Raw genomic sequence first — 15,007 nt, forward strand, 5'->3', positions numbered from 1 at the left:
AGGTATTTTTTATGCAAGTGAAATCAATATAATCGCATGATTATATTGAACAGACATGATTAATTGAGGGTCATTTAAATGCACACACAATACACACTAAAGCACTTTTCACACAGACAATATTGAAAATATTGTCTGGGATCGTTCGATTTTTGGTTCATTCACAATGCTTTGCCGAATGTTTAGACAGATGTATATTCGCTTCTAAAATGGCCAAAAAAAGAAACATCCTGATTTTTGCTTGTTTTTAGGGGCAGTAATGGCCATTTCACACGGTACGTGGCAAGTGGCAAAATTGCCGTGCGGCTTCAGTTTTTCTCTGAACTAAACACTTGCGGTTGCCGCGTACCGTGTGAAATGCCCTTAACAGTTTGTACTGTACACAGAGTGAGAATAGCAATTAAACCCCCCAATTGAAGTAAACTTTGGCCGTGTTTTTTGGAGTATGCACGACTGCTGGTGCATGTTAGGAGATCTAATGAATATGTCAGTGAAGATGTGTGTTTTGTAGAGGATGCTGATTCACTTATTACTGGAGAATCAAAGGCCATATCAACAGGGCACCTCTGCACTGTTTTCTCATAATTCATTTCCTGCCATTATGAACAAAGCAATGGGTCAAGTTCGGATCTTCCTCAGTTAATTTTGTTAAGAGCTTTTTTTGAAACAGGTCTTTCTCTTCGTTCACCTCTGGAATTGAGTACAAACACTTACTTACAGTACAACAAAAATATATATGCGTGAAAAGAATGTCTTTTCAAAGTCAAATGCAGGTCAAATGTGTACCTTCACCTTTCTCGTACTCCATAACTGTGTTTTTGTTTTTATATCTTTATCCAGGATACCTTTATGTGACGTGTCTCATCCAGAATTGCACAGATAAAATGGTGACAGCACAGTTCCTTGGAAAGATTGACCACAATTCCCTCTTAGTGCAAAATGATTACATATTTGTGAAGGTACAATGATGTTGTTCGGTTTTCTTAAATATGTGAATTCTGCCTTTTGTGTTTGATTGTGCATGTCAACGAACTGAGAAAATAAGACAGATCCATTCTGACAGGTTTGGAAGAAAACAGACTAGACAGGTCATGTTTAAGAAACCATTAAAGGATTAGTCCATTTTCTTAAAACAAAAAACAGATAATTTACTCCCCACCATGTCATCCAAAATGTTGATGTCTTTCTTTGTTCAGTCGAGAAGAAATTATGTTTTTTGAGGAAAACATTGCAGGATTTTTCTAATTTTAATGGACTTTAATAGAGCCCAACACTTAACTCAACACTTAACAGGTTTTTCAAAGGACTCTAAATAATCCCAAACAGGGCGTAATTGTCTTATCTGGCGGAGCGATTGTCGTTTTTGACAGGAAGAAAAGGATGCACTTTTGAACCGCAACTTCTCGTCCGTTCCTGAAAAGCGCCAGTGCGACCTCACGTAAATGCGTGGTGACGTAGAGAGGTCACGTGTTACATATATAAAATGCACATTTGCGGACCATTTTAAACAATAAAACGACACAAAGACATTAATTAGTATCGTTCCGCATACAACAATGTCGGAACGGTCCTCTTTCTCCACACTTGTAAACACTGTGGCGTAGTTTCCCGTTCGTCCTCTGTGACCTCTTGACGTGATGACGTATTGCGTGAGGTCACGCTAGCGCATCACACGACCGGAGGAAGACGAGAAGTTGTGGTTTAAAAGTTCATATTTTTTATTTTTCTTGTCAAAAATGACAATCGTTTTGCTGGATAAGACCCATATGCCTCATTTGGGATCGTTCTATTAAAGTCCATTAAAATGGGAAAAATCCTCGAAAAACATAATTTGTTCTCGACTGAACAAAGAAAGACATCAACATTTTGGATGACATGGTGGTGAGTAAATTATCTGGATTTATTTTTTAAGAAAATTGACTAATCCTTTAAGGATGTTTATAAATGTATCCCATATTCTATCTATTCTTGTTCTTTGAAAGAACTTGCCACAGAAATTCAGATATGCCCTTGAGAAACAAAGCTACAATGTGTGAAATGTTTGTGTCGGGTCAGCAGGTTATACTGTAGGATTACACAGATGCATCCTTATGTAGTCTGGACACAACTCTTCTGAACCATGGAGATTTTACAACAGAGCCTTTGAATAAGTACTAGATTAAACTGAATCTGTTGGAATACTGGCCTAGAAGAAAGCACAGTGTGAATTGAGATGGACCCGACAGAGCAGAGATTTGTTTGTGCAAACATTGCTGTGAGGACAGGCCCCTATCATCAGAATGGTGAAGTAATGCATTGGTAAACAAAATAAATACTGTGGAAACCGTCTCTTACAGGTAACCACAGGAAATCGCACCAAGCATTATGTCTCGTACCGGAGGAATGAATTTGTACAGATGAGATTTCCAAAATACGCCCTTCCGAAGGTAAGAATATATCACCCTGTCAAATGTCCAATTTTCCCTACCAGCTTTACTCTTAACGCTTTCTTGTGCAATTTTGAGTTGTATTCTTATAAAACATTTCCTTTAAAGACGGGGTGCATGATCTCTGAAAGCCAATGTTGATATTTGAAATCACCTCAACAAAATGCCCCTACCCCAATAGAATCTGGACCTTCATTTGATAGACACATACACAACCCAGGCAAGATGTCAGTTAGTAGACACGCCCCTTAATACTGATTGGCTACAAGTGTGTTTTGGTACTCTGCCTGACTCTTTTTACCAAGGTGTTTTTTCAAAAATCAAGCACCCCGCCTTTAAAAGTTACAAAGTAAATACTATTTCACATTGATTACTGCAAAGTGATTACTGGAAGTGACTCGAGTAAAGCCATGTCAAAGATTGAAATCAATGTACAATCAATGAGTGAAATCAAACTTGCCTTTAATCTTATAAATGGATTGAGACTTTAGCCTGGATTTCACAAATAGGAACAAGTATTTGTGCGACAATTATTCACAATTTTAAATGTTTTTTTTTTATATTTTTGTGATTTAAACAAATTTAATTTGTTACAGAAGGCTATATGCAAATGTTAAAGATAAATAGCCATATATATATATATATTTGGCTGTTTATAACTATGCTATTAAATATATTAGTGCTGGGCATAGATTAATCTGGATTAATCTCATACAAAATAAAAGTTTTTTTGCATAATATATGTGTTTGTGCTGTGTGTAAATATTATGTATATTTAAACATACACAAACACACGTACATATATATATATATACATTTAAGAAATGTTTTTTATATATATCATTTTTTTATTTATATAAAATATATAAAAACATAAATAAATATGTATACATATGTACATATTTCTTAAATACATACATGAATGTGTGTGTATTTATATACATATACATAATAATTGTGCAAGTGTGAAAATGTGAATTGGATATTGAAAACCAAATTGTAACAGCACTGTGTGCATGTAGTTAGTTGTGTCTGTCTGCAATGTGTTTGATGTCGCTACTGTTTTTTTTTTGTTGCCATGAGCTTGCACTAAATTATCGTTTGAAGGTAGTTATTGTTCTTTTATCAACTGCAGCTGTTGCGGATTTCACATTAAAGCCATAAAGTGACTATGACGTATTGTGGAAATATGTATGAACCGAAGAGCACAGTTGGTGTCTCGCACTGAAACACTACACCGTTACAACCCAGACGAGAGTTTAACCTACTGAGTAGCCATGATGTATTGCAGTAATATGCCGGCGACAGACAGCTGGCTCAGGGTTAAAGCTGAAGACTGACCAGGCTGTCTGTGGTTTCAACCCTAGGGAGAGCTTCAGTAAAATGCTGCCTGACTGTAATTGAATAACATTGATTGGAGTGGGGGCCAGGGGGTCTGCTTCATGTATATTTCACCTTAGAGAGAGATGGAGAGGCAGGGAATGGGAGAGGCTTTAGGGCAGCTGCTGTCAATGGCATTTGTAACTATGCCAACCGCTGATTCACAGTGACAAAGTGAAAGAGAGAGAGAGAAAGTGTGAGTGAACGAGTTTTACTAAGAAAGATGCCCCAGATTACCAGGCATTCTCCTTAATGGCACAGATAAAAGCTTTGATTTAATTACTTCAGACGTTGCACTTTTTAGGGTAGATGAAAACGCTATAGAATTATTAGTGGGCTTTTTGAACAATTTTGGAAATATATAATTATATACAGTTTTTTGTGTCATGTTGAGGGTTAAAGCAATATTGACGTTTCTCTCTCTCTCTCTCTCTCTCTCTCTCTCTCTCTCTATCTCTCTCTCTCGCTCTGCTCTTTTAGTTGCTTGCCGCTTGACTGAGCAGATAGGTCAAACTTTAGACACCCAGTTCAAGAACCCAGAAAAGAGCAGGAGTCTGTGTGTGCGCGATGGGGTTGGCTGATGTTGTGCCCATATTTTCTACAGTGAATAATTGAAAAGCTTTTGAAAAATGCAAAAACCAATTCCAGTATGCAGTCTAGGATATCTCCCAAAGTTCCTTTTTTAAGTTATAGATTAACGATGGCTGTTGGCTCCAGTGGGTCGATTTGTTTGTTGCAACATACTGTAAAACATTAAGTGGCTTTATCTTGCCAGTTTTTCTTTTTCCCCATTGTCGTCTTCTGTTTTGCTGACTTTGATTTAACACACGTTTAAGTAAATATTGAATGGAACAACTGCTGGGTTATATATAAACTTATGCTGGGTCATTTCAACCCAAATGCTGGGTTGTTTTAACCCATAGTAGGGTAACAAAAACTCAGGATAGGTTTATGTATAACCCAACAGTCAGTTCTCTGCAATATTTACCCTACCGTGGGGTAAATCAACCCAATTTAAGTGCATCAAGTTCAGGTTTGTTCAAAGTCAATGTGGTGTAACCGGTCTGTGTCAAGTGGTGTATCTAATATTTTTTCTATATCATACATTTTTACATCATTTGTCAAAGATTATTTAAAAAACAGAGCTGTTTTCAGCATATGTCAGGACAAATATTACAAAAGGGCATTAAAATTTACATTAAGCAATAACTAATAAAATTATATTATAAAATGATTTTTTTTTTTTTTGATGATTACCCGTATGCCATCAAGGTGGATAAAATATTTAATATTTCTCATTCTTTGGCGTAATTGGCGGTTACACCATTTGACATTTTCAGGTCCATTCAGTTTTAACTTTCATAAAAATGGTGCAAATGTAATTTTCTATTGCATAAAATTAACATAAATACACTGTCCCATACAGGGATTAGCTTAAAGGATTTATCCAGATAATTTACTCACCACCATGTCATCCAAAATGTTGATGTCTTTCTTTGTTCAGTCGGGAAGAAATGTTTTTGAGGAAAACATTTCAGGATTTCTCTCATTTTAATGGACTTTAATGGACCCCAATACTTAACAGTTTTAAGGCAGTTTAAAATTGCAGTTTTAAAGGACTCTAAACTATCTCAAACGAGGCATAAGAGTCTTATCTAGTGAAACGATTGTCATTTTTGACAGGAAAATTTAAAAATATGCACTTTTAACCCACAACTTTTCTTCCTCCGGCTGTGTGACCAGCGCCAGCGCGACCTTGAAAGGTGGAAAGGTCACGTGTTACATATATGAAATGCACATTTGCGGACCATTTTAAACAATAAACTGACACAAAGACATTAATTAGTATCATTCCGCATACAACAACGTTGGAACGGTCCTCTTTCTCCACACTTGTAAACACTGGGGCGTAGTGTTAAAAGTGCATATTTTTTATTTTTCTTGCCAAAAATGACAATCGTTTCGCTAGATAAGACCCTTATGCATCGTTTGGGATCGTTTAGAGTCCTTTGAAACTCCGTTAAAAATGCAATTTTAAACTCCATTAAAACTGTTAAAGGAACAGTATGCAGGATTGTGGCCAAAAACGGGTATTGCAATCACAAAACTTGTGGCTAAAACTGGTACTGCAATCATACAACTGGTGGCCAATACACAAAATGACAACATAAACATCAGGGCTGCAACTCCACTTTTTAAATGATAAAATACTGGCCGGACCACTGATGAGTGATATAACTATTTGAAATGAAAATGATTTCTTATTGTCTAGTGACATATCAGGGCCATTTTATGATTAATTGTAATTAATTTCTTACATACTGTTCCTTTAAGTATTGGGGTCCATTAAAGTAGATTAAAATGAGAAAAATCCTGGAATGTTTTCCTCAAAAAACATAATTTATTCTGGACTGAACAAAGAACGACATCAACATTTTGAATAACATGGTGGTGAGTAAATTATTTGGATTTTTTTTAAGAAAATGTACTAATCCTTAAAGCCAGGACAAGGCCTTAGTTTAATTATGAATTATAACTAGTATTAACAAACAAGCCTTACTAAAAACAATACTTGTGTGCATTTTGAGGCAAAAGAAAGGGCACTGATGTATTTTAAGATATGTCAGTCAAGTTGTTTTCAGTTTGGACAGCTCTTACATTTATTTTAGTCTAGGACTAGTCTAATCCCTGTCTGGGAAACCGCCCCTAAGTGCATGAAATAAACCTGATGCGTCCTTTTGAAACAAGTTTTTTAAAAGATTTTTAAATTCCTCATCTTGCCAAATCATTTTTGTCACTGACCCATTAACATGCTAAATTTCAGGAGGATCTTAATCCCATAACCATTAAATACACTTAAGAAAAGCACAATTCTGAAGAACTTAACCATAAATTTAAATCCTAGCTAATAAATGTCAACAAACCACACAAAATTACTGAAAAAAGGTCACAACGTTCTTCTTTAACTTCAAGCAGACCATAAACAAAAAATGTGCTATTGATTTTGGCCAATTAAAACCTTTCTCTCCGATGCAAGTATGGGACAACATGCCCAGAATTCAAATGTGAGCTCAGTGAATCCACCAGAGAAAAGCAAACGTTCTGCTGAAGTGTTAATGTGCAATGAGGTCGTTTTAATAAAAAGAGACCTTGAAGGATCTTCTGTCTTCCAATCAGCGTGTCTGCCGTTTGCACAGTCACGCATCCCACATCTTTTCTAAACATAGACACGGGGTCATCATTGAAATCCATGGGCAATGTACATTCGACACACAGTCAGTTGAAACTTGCCGAATTGTGTCTGTGGGGAAAGCCACAAATGTCCTGCAGCTGTGTCTTGGCTGATAGGGGTCCTGTGCCCGCTGTCAGAGACAGATGGATAGTGCTGTCTTAAGCTCTGATAGTGCTGTTATCAGTACTAGGGACCCGAGTGCCCTGTCTCACAGTGTGATAGACAAAGACAAGAATTCGATAACTGAGATCTCCCGAACCAGCCACACATCTACAAAAAGGACCAAACTACACACACACTTTTCATCTTGTTTCTATTACTTGTTCACCATCCATCTTTTTGTGTATGATACCTTGCACACTCCTACTACATTGTCTTTTGCTCCTTGTTTTTGTAGAGAATATAAAACAGGAAACAATAAGGAGAAATCACATGTCATCTTTGGTCATCCATGTAAGCACAACTATGTAGTAGTTTGCACCACCAGGCTCGCCTCTGATCTCTGTGCCTTTTAATATTACATGGGATGCCCATTAGTACAGTGTTTTCTCATTTAAGATTGAAAATAAGAGCTACGCTTAGAGATATCAGTTTTAATCTTATCCTAAATTTTAAATCCACTTATCCAAGTTTATCCAGGCCAACTTTCAGCAGAGCTTCTAATCTAAGCAATGACCTCGTTTTTGGTTATGTAAGGAATATGACCTCATCTTTAACAAAATTATTTAGTCAACTAACTTAAATATGTGTTGTTGATATATTTATATATTTAACCTGAAATCAACAGATAGTAATTACTTTGCATTCTAGCCAAAAGGCATGTTCACAAATGCAATAGCAAACATGCACTCCTTATTAAAGTTCGGGATTGCCTGTTTTAATACTGTATATCATTGTGAACCTCATGATTACTAGGACAGGTAAAAGATTAAATTGTTTATATAAAAGCCACTCTGAAATAATATATTTGCTCTTGTTTAATCAGAATAACCTGGGCCTTTTAAGGACATAGCTATTTTTCAGCTGTTTTTGGAAAGATGAAACTGTAAAGAATAATTCAATTTACAATCTTCTACAATAGTGAGATGGTACCAAGATTTAGAGTAGTACATATAAATTGTGTCTTTCATTTATTATCTCATAGCTTTATTATAGCTTATTTTTTCTTTCTTCACAGCAAAAAAGTATTTTGTATGCAAGTGTTTTGAACAGTAACCCTTCTCTCACATTTGGGGATACAAATTTCTAAACTGCTTTTAGTGAGACATTAGTGAGAACTTGCAGTATAGGGCTTGAAACACATTAAAGCGTGTTTCTTTAGGGACTGTTCTTGCTCTTCACTTAGGTTCTTATGAATGAATTCAGCTGGGGGGCACAAGCTTGTACTCTTCATCTTTGTGCCTAAATTAATGTGACCCACTTTCACTTTATCACTAAGAAAAACATGGTTGCACACTCCCCATCCCATACCGGAATGATGTCATTTCCAGAGCACCCGGCTATCAAAACGGAGCAGTTTTCGGTTGATACTGTATATTAAAGCGGGCTAATTATAGGACATGAAATGTTCATGCTTATTTCCAATTTAAATCTCTTTCTGCACAGTTCACATTTACTCTCATCTCTGAAGTAGCTTAAAACTTATTTAAAAGCTTTTTATAACAGAATTGTGTAGCACTTCTGTGAAATATAATTTTCATGTAAAACAAGTGCAAATGTGAGATTATGTGCTTTGAGCAGTTGTTAGCAATTTTAAGTTCTTCTGAGCAAATAAATTCGATTCAATTGCAGAACAAAGCTGGCCAGACATGAATGAGTCTCTCTCCAGTATTTGTTTTTGATTGGTGTTGTTTGAATGTGTGCTGACACAAGCTTTTTTCCAAACTCACAGGCACAAACCTATAAAACTTTCAATGTTAATCACTTGCTTGAACATTTCTTTTATGCAGACCTGCATTGTTCGTTGCTGTCAAATGCATCAAACTTTTTAGAGTCATGTGTATGTGATTCAGATCTGTTTGTGTCTTGCAGGATGTGCAAATTGTGAGTACGGATGAGAATCAAGTATTCCTGGCTCTGCAGGAATGGCATCAGACAGACACGTACAACCTCTACCAGTCAGATCCACAGGGCGTTTATTACTCCATTGTGCTGGAGAACGTCCGCAGCACCAAACAGCCTGAAGAGAATGTCCTCATTGACATCTTAGAGGTCCATATTTCACCCCACACAATACAACTGTTATACATGGCTAAGACAGTGGCAATATGGCCTTAGATTTCTAGTTTATGCATTATGGCACAGTTGTGGTAGGGTAAGCATGACTGTAAGAATTCACTTAAAAAGTTTTTGTAGCTCAGAGCATATTGATGGAGGATTTTATCTAAAAAACCAGCCTCTCGTTGCTCCACACACACACACACATATTCGCGGAGTTGTGTGCACTTGTATGAGTGTGGGTGTCTGTTTATATGTGGGAGTGTGAATGTTTGTGATCTCTAGCAGCTCCGTCTACACACATATTCACTCATTATTCATAGCTAGTAGCATGTTTAAGTAAGTGACTCTAGGCAGTTGATGTTGCTGCGCACATGGAGCAAGCTTGAACTCACACTATGTTTTTATATACTGTAGCTAAACTTATGACTTACCAGTAACATTTAACAGCAGTGAACTGCTGATTCATCATGATGTGATGCATACTAAACATTCCCAAGAAAATAGTTCATTTTAAATCTCAAATGATGCTTAGTTTTACATTTCAAAAGTTTTGTGGTGCATAATCACATTTAAGTCAGTCTGCTTTCTTGTATTTTACAGGTTCGTGGGGTTAAGGGTGTATTTCTGGCCAATCAGAAAGTGGATGGAAAAGTCACGACTCTTATCACTTATAACAAAGGCAGAGATTGGGAACGTCTTGCTCCGCCCATAACTGATATGAATGGAAAACCTGTGAATTGCAAGCAGGTAAAATATCTGCAACATTTCAAAAAATACATCCAGTATTTTGCATTTAGTTTTGTCTCTGAAACCATGTTACAGTCTAGCCTTTGCAACCATTTTACTGGATTGTTTATACGGCTGCTGTGGAGAAGTTATATCTGCTGAATTATAGATGTAGGCATAATATTGTTTCTTTTTTTATCATCAGTTTTTACCTGTCAAGACATCATGAGGTGCCCAACAGTATCATGCATACGAATAGGATGCAAACTCCATTCTTTGTTTTTAGATATACCAGTCAAAAGTTTAGAAACTCATTCTTTATTTATATTTTTCTATATTTAAAAAAAAAATAGTAAACTATTAACAAATGCAAACTATGGCATAAGACAAATGTAACAATAGGCATTATGTTGTGACAAAAAGCATCCAAAATAAATCAAAACTCTTATATTTTATCATCTGAAGTATAGCAAAGATATTTAATATTAAAGGTACAATTTGTAAGATTTTGCAGTAAAATGTCCAAAACCACTAGGCCAGTGTTATATATTTTATCTAGCTGATTGCTAACAATATCTCTAATGTTTTTAACTAGTTGTAAATTATGAAAAATTGCCATTCTAAACAGTGACACGGGGCAGTGCAGTCACCTGTCACTGAAATGAATATCCACGTTACCCTTTGTTACCGCCTTTAACAAAGAAACAACATGACAACAGTGTCGTGGAGAAATGCGGAAGTATGCGTCTGTCGGGCTATACTCGCTTGTTTATGTTAAGTTTGTTCTTAATTCTGTGCTGTGTTAACACAGCATTGTATTGGACTAATACTGTAACATCTATTACTAACAATTTCATTTTAACAATACTAAAACCATCTATAATAAAATAAAACAATGTCTTCAAATGCAACATTTATAAAAAATTACTATACCTCATCACCTCACCTTAACATGATTTCTCGTTCCAGTTATAATGATGGTCATCAGCGGTTTAGTTAAAGACAACAAATCCCATAATTCCGTGCTGATTCTTAGCATTGTTAATCTTTGTCAGTGTTATTGTTCTATTGACTTGTTATATTGTTATATTGATTCTACAAATTGTATCTTTAACAAGATGCGTCACTGAATGAAGGAGATCGCAATGATCAGAATAGCCGCTCTAGTCCAGCCTAACAGTAAAAGAGCCAATCGTCAACCATTAAAGCAGTGGTTCTCAAACTTTTTTGGCATGGGGCCCCACTTGTGTATGGTGCATACTTTGTGGTCTCCCCTCAAAGAAAATGTATGACATATAAAAAAATTAAACAAATTAAACATAATGAATTAAACAAAACATATTACATTTTACAATGTATTGCTGTTGGTTAGTATCCTTATTTTTCTAAAGTTTAATTGCACAGAATTTAATGTATTTTAATGTAAAATCTGACCACCTCCTAGCTCCCAGTTTGAGAACCACTGCATTAAAGAATGCAATCCTCTTTGAGAGTGCGCAGAATCGACAGCAAGACCTGGAGGCCAAAAATTGTGAGACTGTTTTCTCTAAAAATTGCAAAATTGTGACATTTTGTCAAGAAGCTTCTTGAGGTTTTACCCTGAGATCAATTTTAAAGAATGTTGATTGAGATTCTATCTATTCTGGGTCTAATCTTCTCTCGTCTATTCTTAAAAATAACTTTTTTAATAAGTAAAATTATAATTTTCTAATGAAATAAATAAATATGTTTGGCACAAATATAATTTCAAGCATTTAAACACACCTTCAGATTAATGATTTTTATGAACTTTTGACTGGTAGTATACACTGCTGTAGCTGTGCAGATTAATTCTTAGTTTTTAACAAAACTGTGTCAGCCTTAATATGGTTCATTATACATCTACACATATATTTATATTCAGTTCACATGTGACTAGCGTGGCCGTCTCAGACACAGATGTAAAATCATTAATCCTTGGCATCTGTCAGGCATCCGACTCATCTTCTTTTGTTTGCTTTTGGCGGCCTGTGCAGGCACTGGTTAATATACTGTCTTATAAATCCAAAAAACACTCCTAGTTAAACACTCCTACACATTCATGTGGCTTTATATTTACATGAATTTTAAATGTCCGTTGATACACTGGGACTGAAATCCCAGGGATTTAATTAATGTTTTTTAGGTGACACGGACGAGATGAGACGATAAGGACACATATTGACTTCTCTCTCCTCTGCTGTCTGTCTGCCCATCTAACGTCTTCATCACTCAGCTAACTGTTTGACATGCTTCTTATTGTTCTCTTCTTACTTATCGACTCCCTCTCGACCTTAATCTTTCTTTCTTTTTCACATCTTTCTGGTCATCCATGCTTTATTTGCCAATTTATTTACACTTTTTTCCTTTTTTGTTAATGAACCGTTTACCAAAATGTCTTAAGAAAAAAATACAGCTTCAAGAGGAGTAAAAAATGTCTAATGGATCTTTTCCTTTTTTATGATTTCCTCATGCAAAGCACTTTTTCATCACAACAGAACATGATTGTGTAGTCTGAAGAAAGTGTTTGGGTAAACACTGAAAGAAACAATAGTATGCACCAGCAGAGCCAGACCAACCATCTCAAAACAGACATCTGAGCAGAGAGGGATAGTTGATAGTTGTTACAAATAAAGTCAAATGTTTTATATTGATACATTATTTTAGTCAATATTTAATCTACGATAGGGTTGTGTCAAAATATCACGTGTCCCTACTGAAGGCTGTACAGACTGCAGATAAAGCACAGGCTGTTTGTGTGTTTGTATGGTAAGCAGGCCATGCAGTTTGACAGTTAATGAATGATGTGCTGCTGCATATAACAACACAGACGTTGAATAATCAATGTACCACGATTGTCAACTTGAATAAAAGTACTCACATGTATGAATAGCTAAAGAGAGAGAGAGAAAGAGAGAAATTTTTCTTTTTTCTTTTCTTTGTAGCCCGATTGTCACCTCCATCTCCACTTGCGATGGGCTGACAACCCGTACGTGTCTGGAACAGTGCACACTAAAGACTCTGCCCCGGGCCTGATAATGGGTGCAGGTCAGTCTCCATGACAACTACAATATATGATATACTATACAATAAAATTAAGTTCTGTTAATCTTCTTAACTTTTCAACTACTCTGGTCTAATTTTTGTTTTATTATTTTAGTTCTGTATTGATAATAACATTAGAAATTGAATAATGTACGTGTATAAAGTGAGGTGTCATCTCACAAGCAATTCTTCCAGCTACTCTTTCAAGGACAATACATCAAACTTTCTTTCATCATTTTTATTAAATAATAACCACCTGGTTGGGCTGGTGAAATTGTAAAGTGCTGTATGGTGAAAAGAGAAAGAAAAACCTTGATTTGAGACTTAAATAAGAAACATTTGTCTTATATTGCTTCAGGATTCACAGGGAATTGAACAAGACCATACAGTATATTAATGTTCTTGAATACAAGGCTAAAGCTATTGCTTTACGGTCTCTTCACAAGGTCATAAGTCTGTCCATTCCTTTAGGGATATAAACGCACATACGCAAAGACACAGGTTATATCACATCTGACTTATTCTTGACTTGTCCACTTTCAAGGTTTGAGTAATAGAAGGCCTTTAGCCTTTGGTTTTAAAAGCATTACCAATACACTGTAGCTTGTTGTCCTTTAAAAATGTATGTGTATGTCTGTACAAGCACACCCCAAATATTTAATCACCACTACAGTCAGCACTCAGTGTTTCTCTATAATAATCCATCTTTTTCTGGCTATTAGTACTCATTCCCTCAGTAAAATATCACTCATGCTCAGCTCTAACTGTTTCTCAGCTCAGTAAGTCTTTGATCCATGATTCCCTTCCAGTTCTTTGCAGTTTTATATATAACTCTCTCGCTCCTGATCCTCCCTCTCTCTAAATCAAGTAAAGTGAGAAAATTGGCCTCAAGTTAAGAAAGAAAAATTGTGATATACTTTTTATTCCCATTCTTTATTAAGTTATGTTTCTGTGTATCTTCTGTTCAGGTAACCTGGGTTCTCAGCTGGTTGAATATAAAGAGGAAATGTACATCACCTCAGACTGTGGCAAAAACTGGAGGCAGGTGAGAATGAAAAAATCATTAAAACATTGGCTTCTTAGTTTTAGTGCACGCTTCTTTTGTTCATTTAGGACACACTCGCTATTCTGTATTCGTCTTTTACATCTGTCAGGATTCTCTTGTTCTTCTGTACTCTTTTCTTCGATTTTTAACACAGACTTTTCCAAAAGACTTTTTGATTCGCTCTTTCCGTGCTTCTTGTTTCTATTCTTATACCAATTTCATTTGACACCCTCTTATTTGCAATCGTATTCAATGCTCAGACTCGCTTCTGTCTTCATGATTTGGCTGAATCATTCCTGCCCCTCATTTGCTCAATTGTGTCTTTCCCTAATGACATTTAATCAAGATAATAATAATAATTACGATGATGAAAAAGTTTGTTTTATTCATTCTCTCAAGGTGTTTGAGGAGGAACATCATATTCTCTACCTGGATCACGGTGGTGTCATAGTGGCCATTAAGGACACCTCGATTCCTTTAAAAATACTCAAGTAAGATTATTTTATTAATGTCATTTCTAAGTCAAACACACAATAAAAGCTCAGCTAAACAGATTTGCCCAGGAAATGGGATGATGAAGAGCGACAAAGGGAATGTATAGAGAAAGACTGGGGTTATATGGAGTACTAAACATTGTAAGAAGAGGCAGACTTGTATGAAAACAGGATTTCAAGACCTTCCCTCCCCGGCATTTGCTGACCTGATTGTGCCGCTAATCCTTTGAGTGCTTGCTTTAAGAAGCCCATTTGGCTTTGGAGAGCTCTTCAGACCACCCGACTTCCAAATCTCTCTCTGCACACAGACAACCATTTACACGAATAACATCAAGTCATTCACAGGCTATGTATTTTGTGCACCTTGTTCTGCTAATGTGTTTAAAGTGGAACAACAAAAGAAAAATCTTTACCATATTCA

At 36.0% G+C, this 15,007-nt stretch overlaps 1 protein-coding gene across 8 annotated transcripts in view; it reads left to right on the forward strand.

Moving 5' to 3' along the window:
* Window positions 1–15,007, forward strand: part of sorcs2 (sortilin-related VPS10 domain containing receptor 2) — a 203,597-nt gene that overhangs the window by 170,465 nt on the left and 18,125 nt on the right. For all 8 annotated transcript variants that reach the window (XM_073859102.1, XM_055206899.2, XM_055206892.2 and 5 more), the window contains 7 exons: window positions 841–959; window positions 2,337–2,426; window positions 9,070–9,249; window positions 9,859–10,005; window positions 12,948–13,050; window positions 14,016–14,092; window positions 14,492–14,583. In XM_073859102.1, the coding sequence (XP_073715203.1) occupies window positions 841–959; window positions 2,337–2,426; window positions 9,070–9,249; window positions 9,859–10,005; window positions 12,948–13,050; window positions 14,016–14,092; window positions 14,492–14,583 (808 nt within the window). The remainder of the gene's footprint in view (window positions 1–840; window positions 960–2,336; window positions 2,427–9,069; window positions 9,250–9,858; window positions 10,006–12,947; window positions 13,051–14,015; window positions 14,093–14,491; window positions 14,584–15,007) is intronic.

This window comes from Misgurnus anguillicaudatus, chromosome 21 (assembly GCF_027580225.2).
Source record: "Misgurnus anguillicaudatus chromosome 21, ASM2758022v2, whole genome shotgun sequence".
Classification (NCBI taxonomy): Eukaryota; Metazoa; Chordata; class Actinopteri; order Cypriniformes; family Cobitidae; genus Misgurnus; species Misgurnus anguillicaudatus.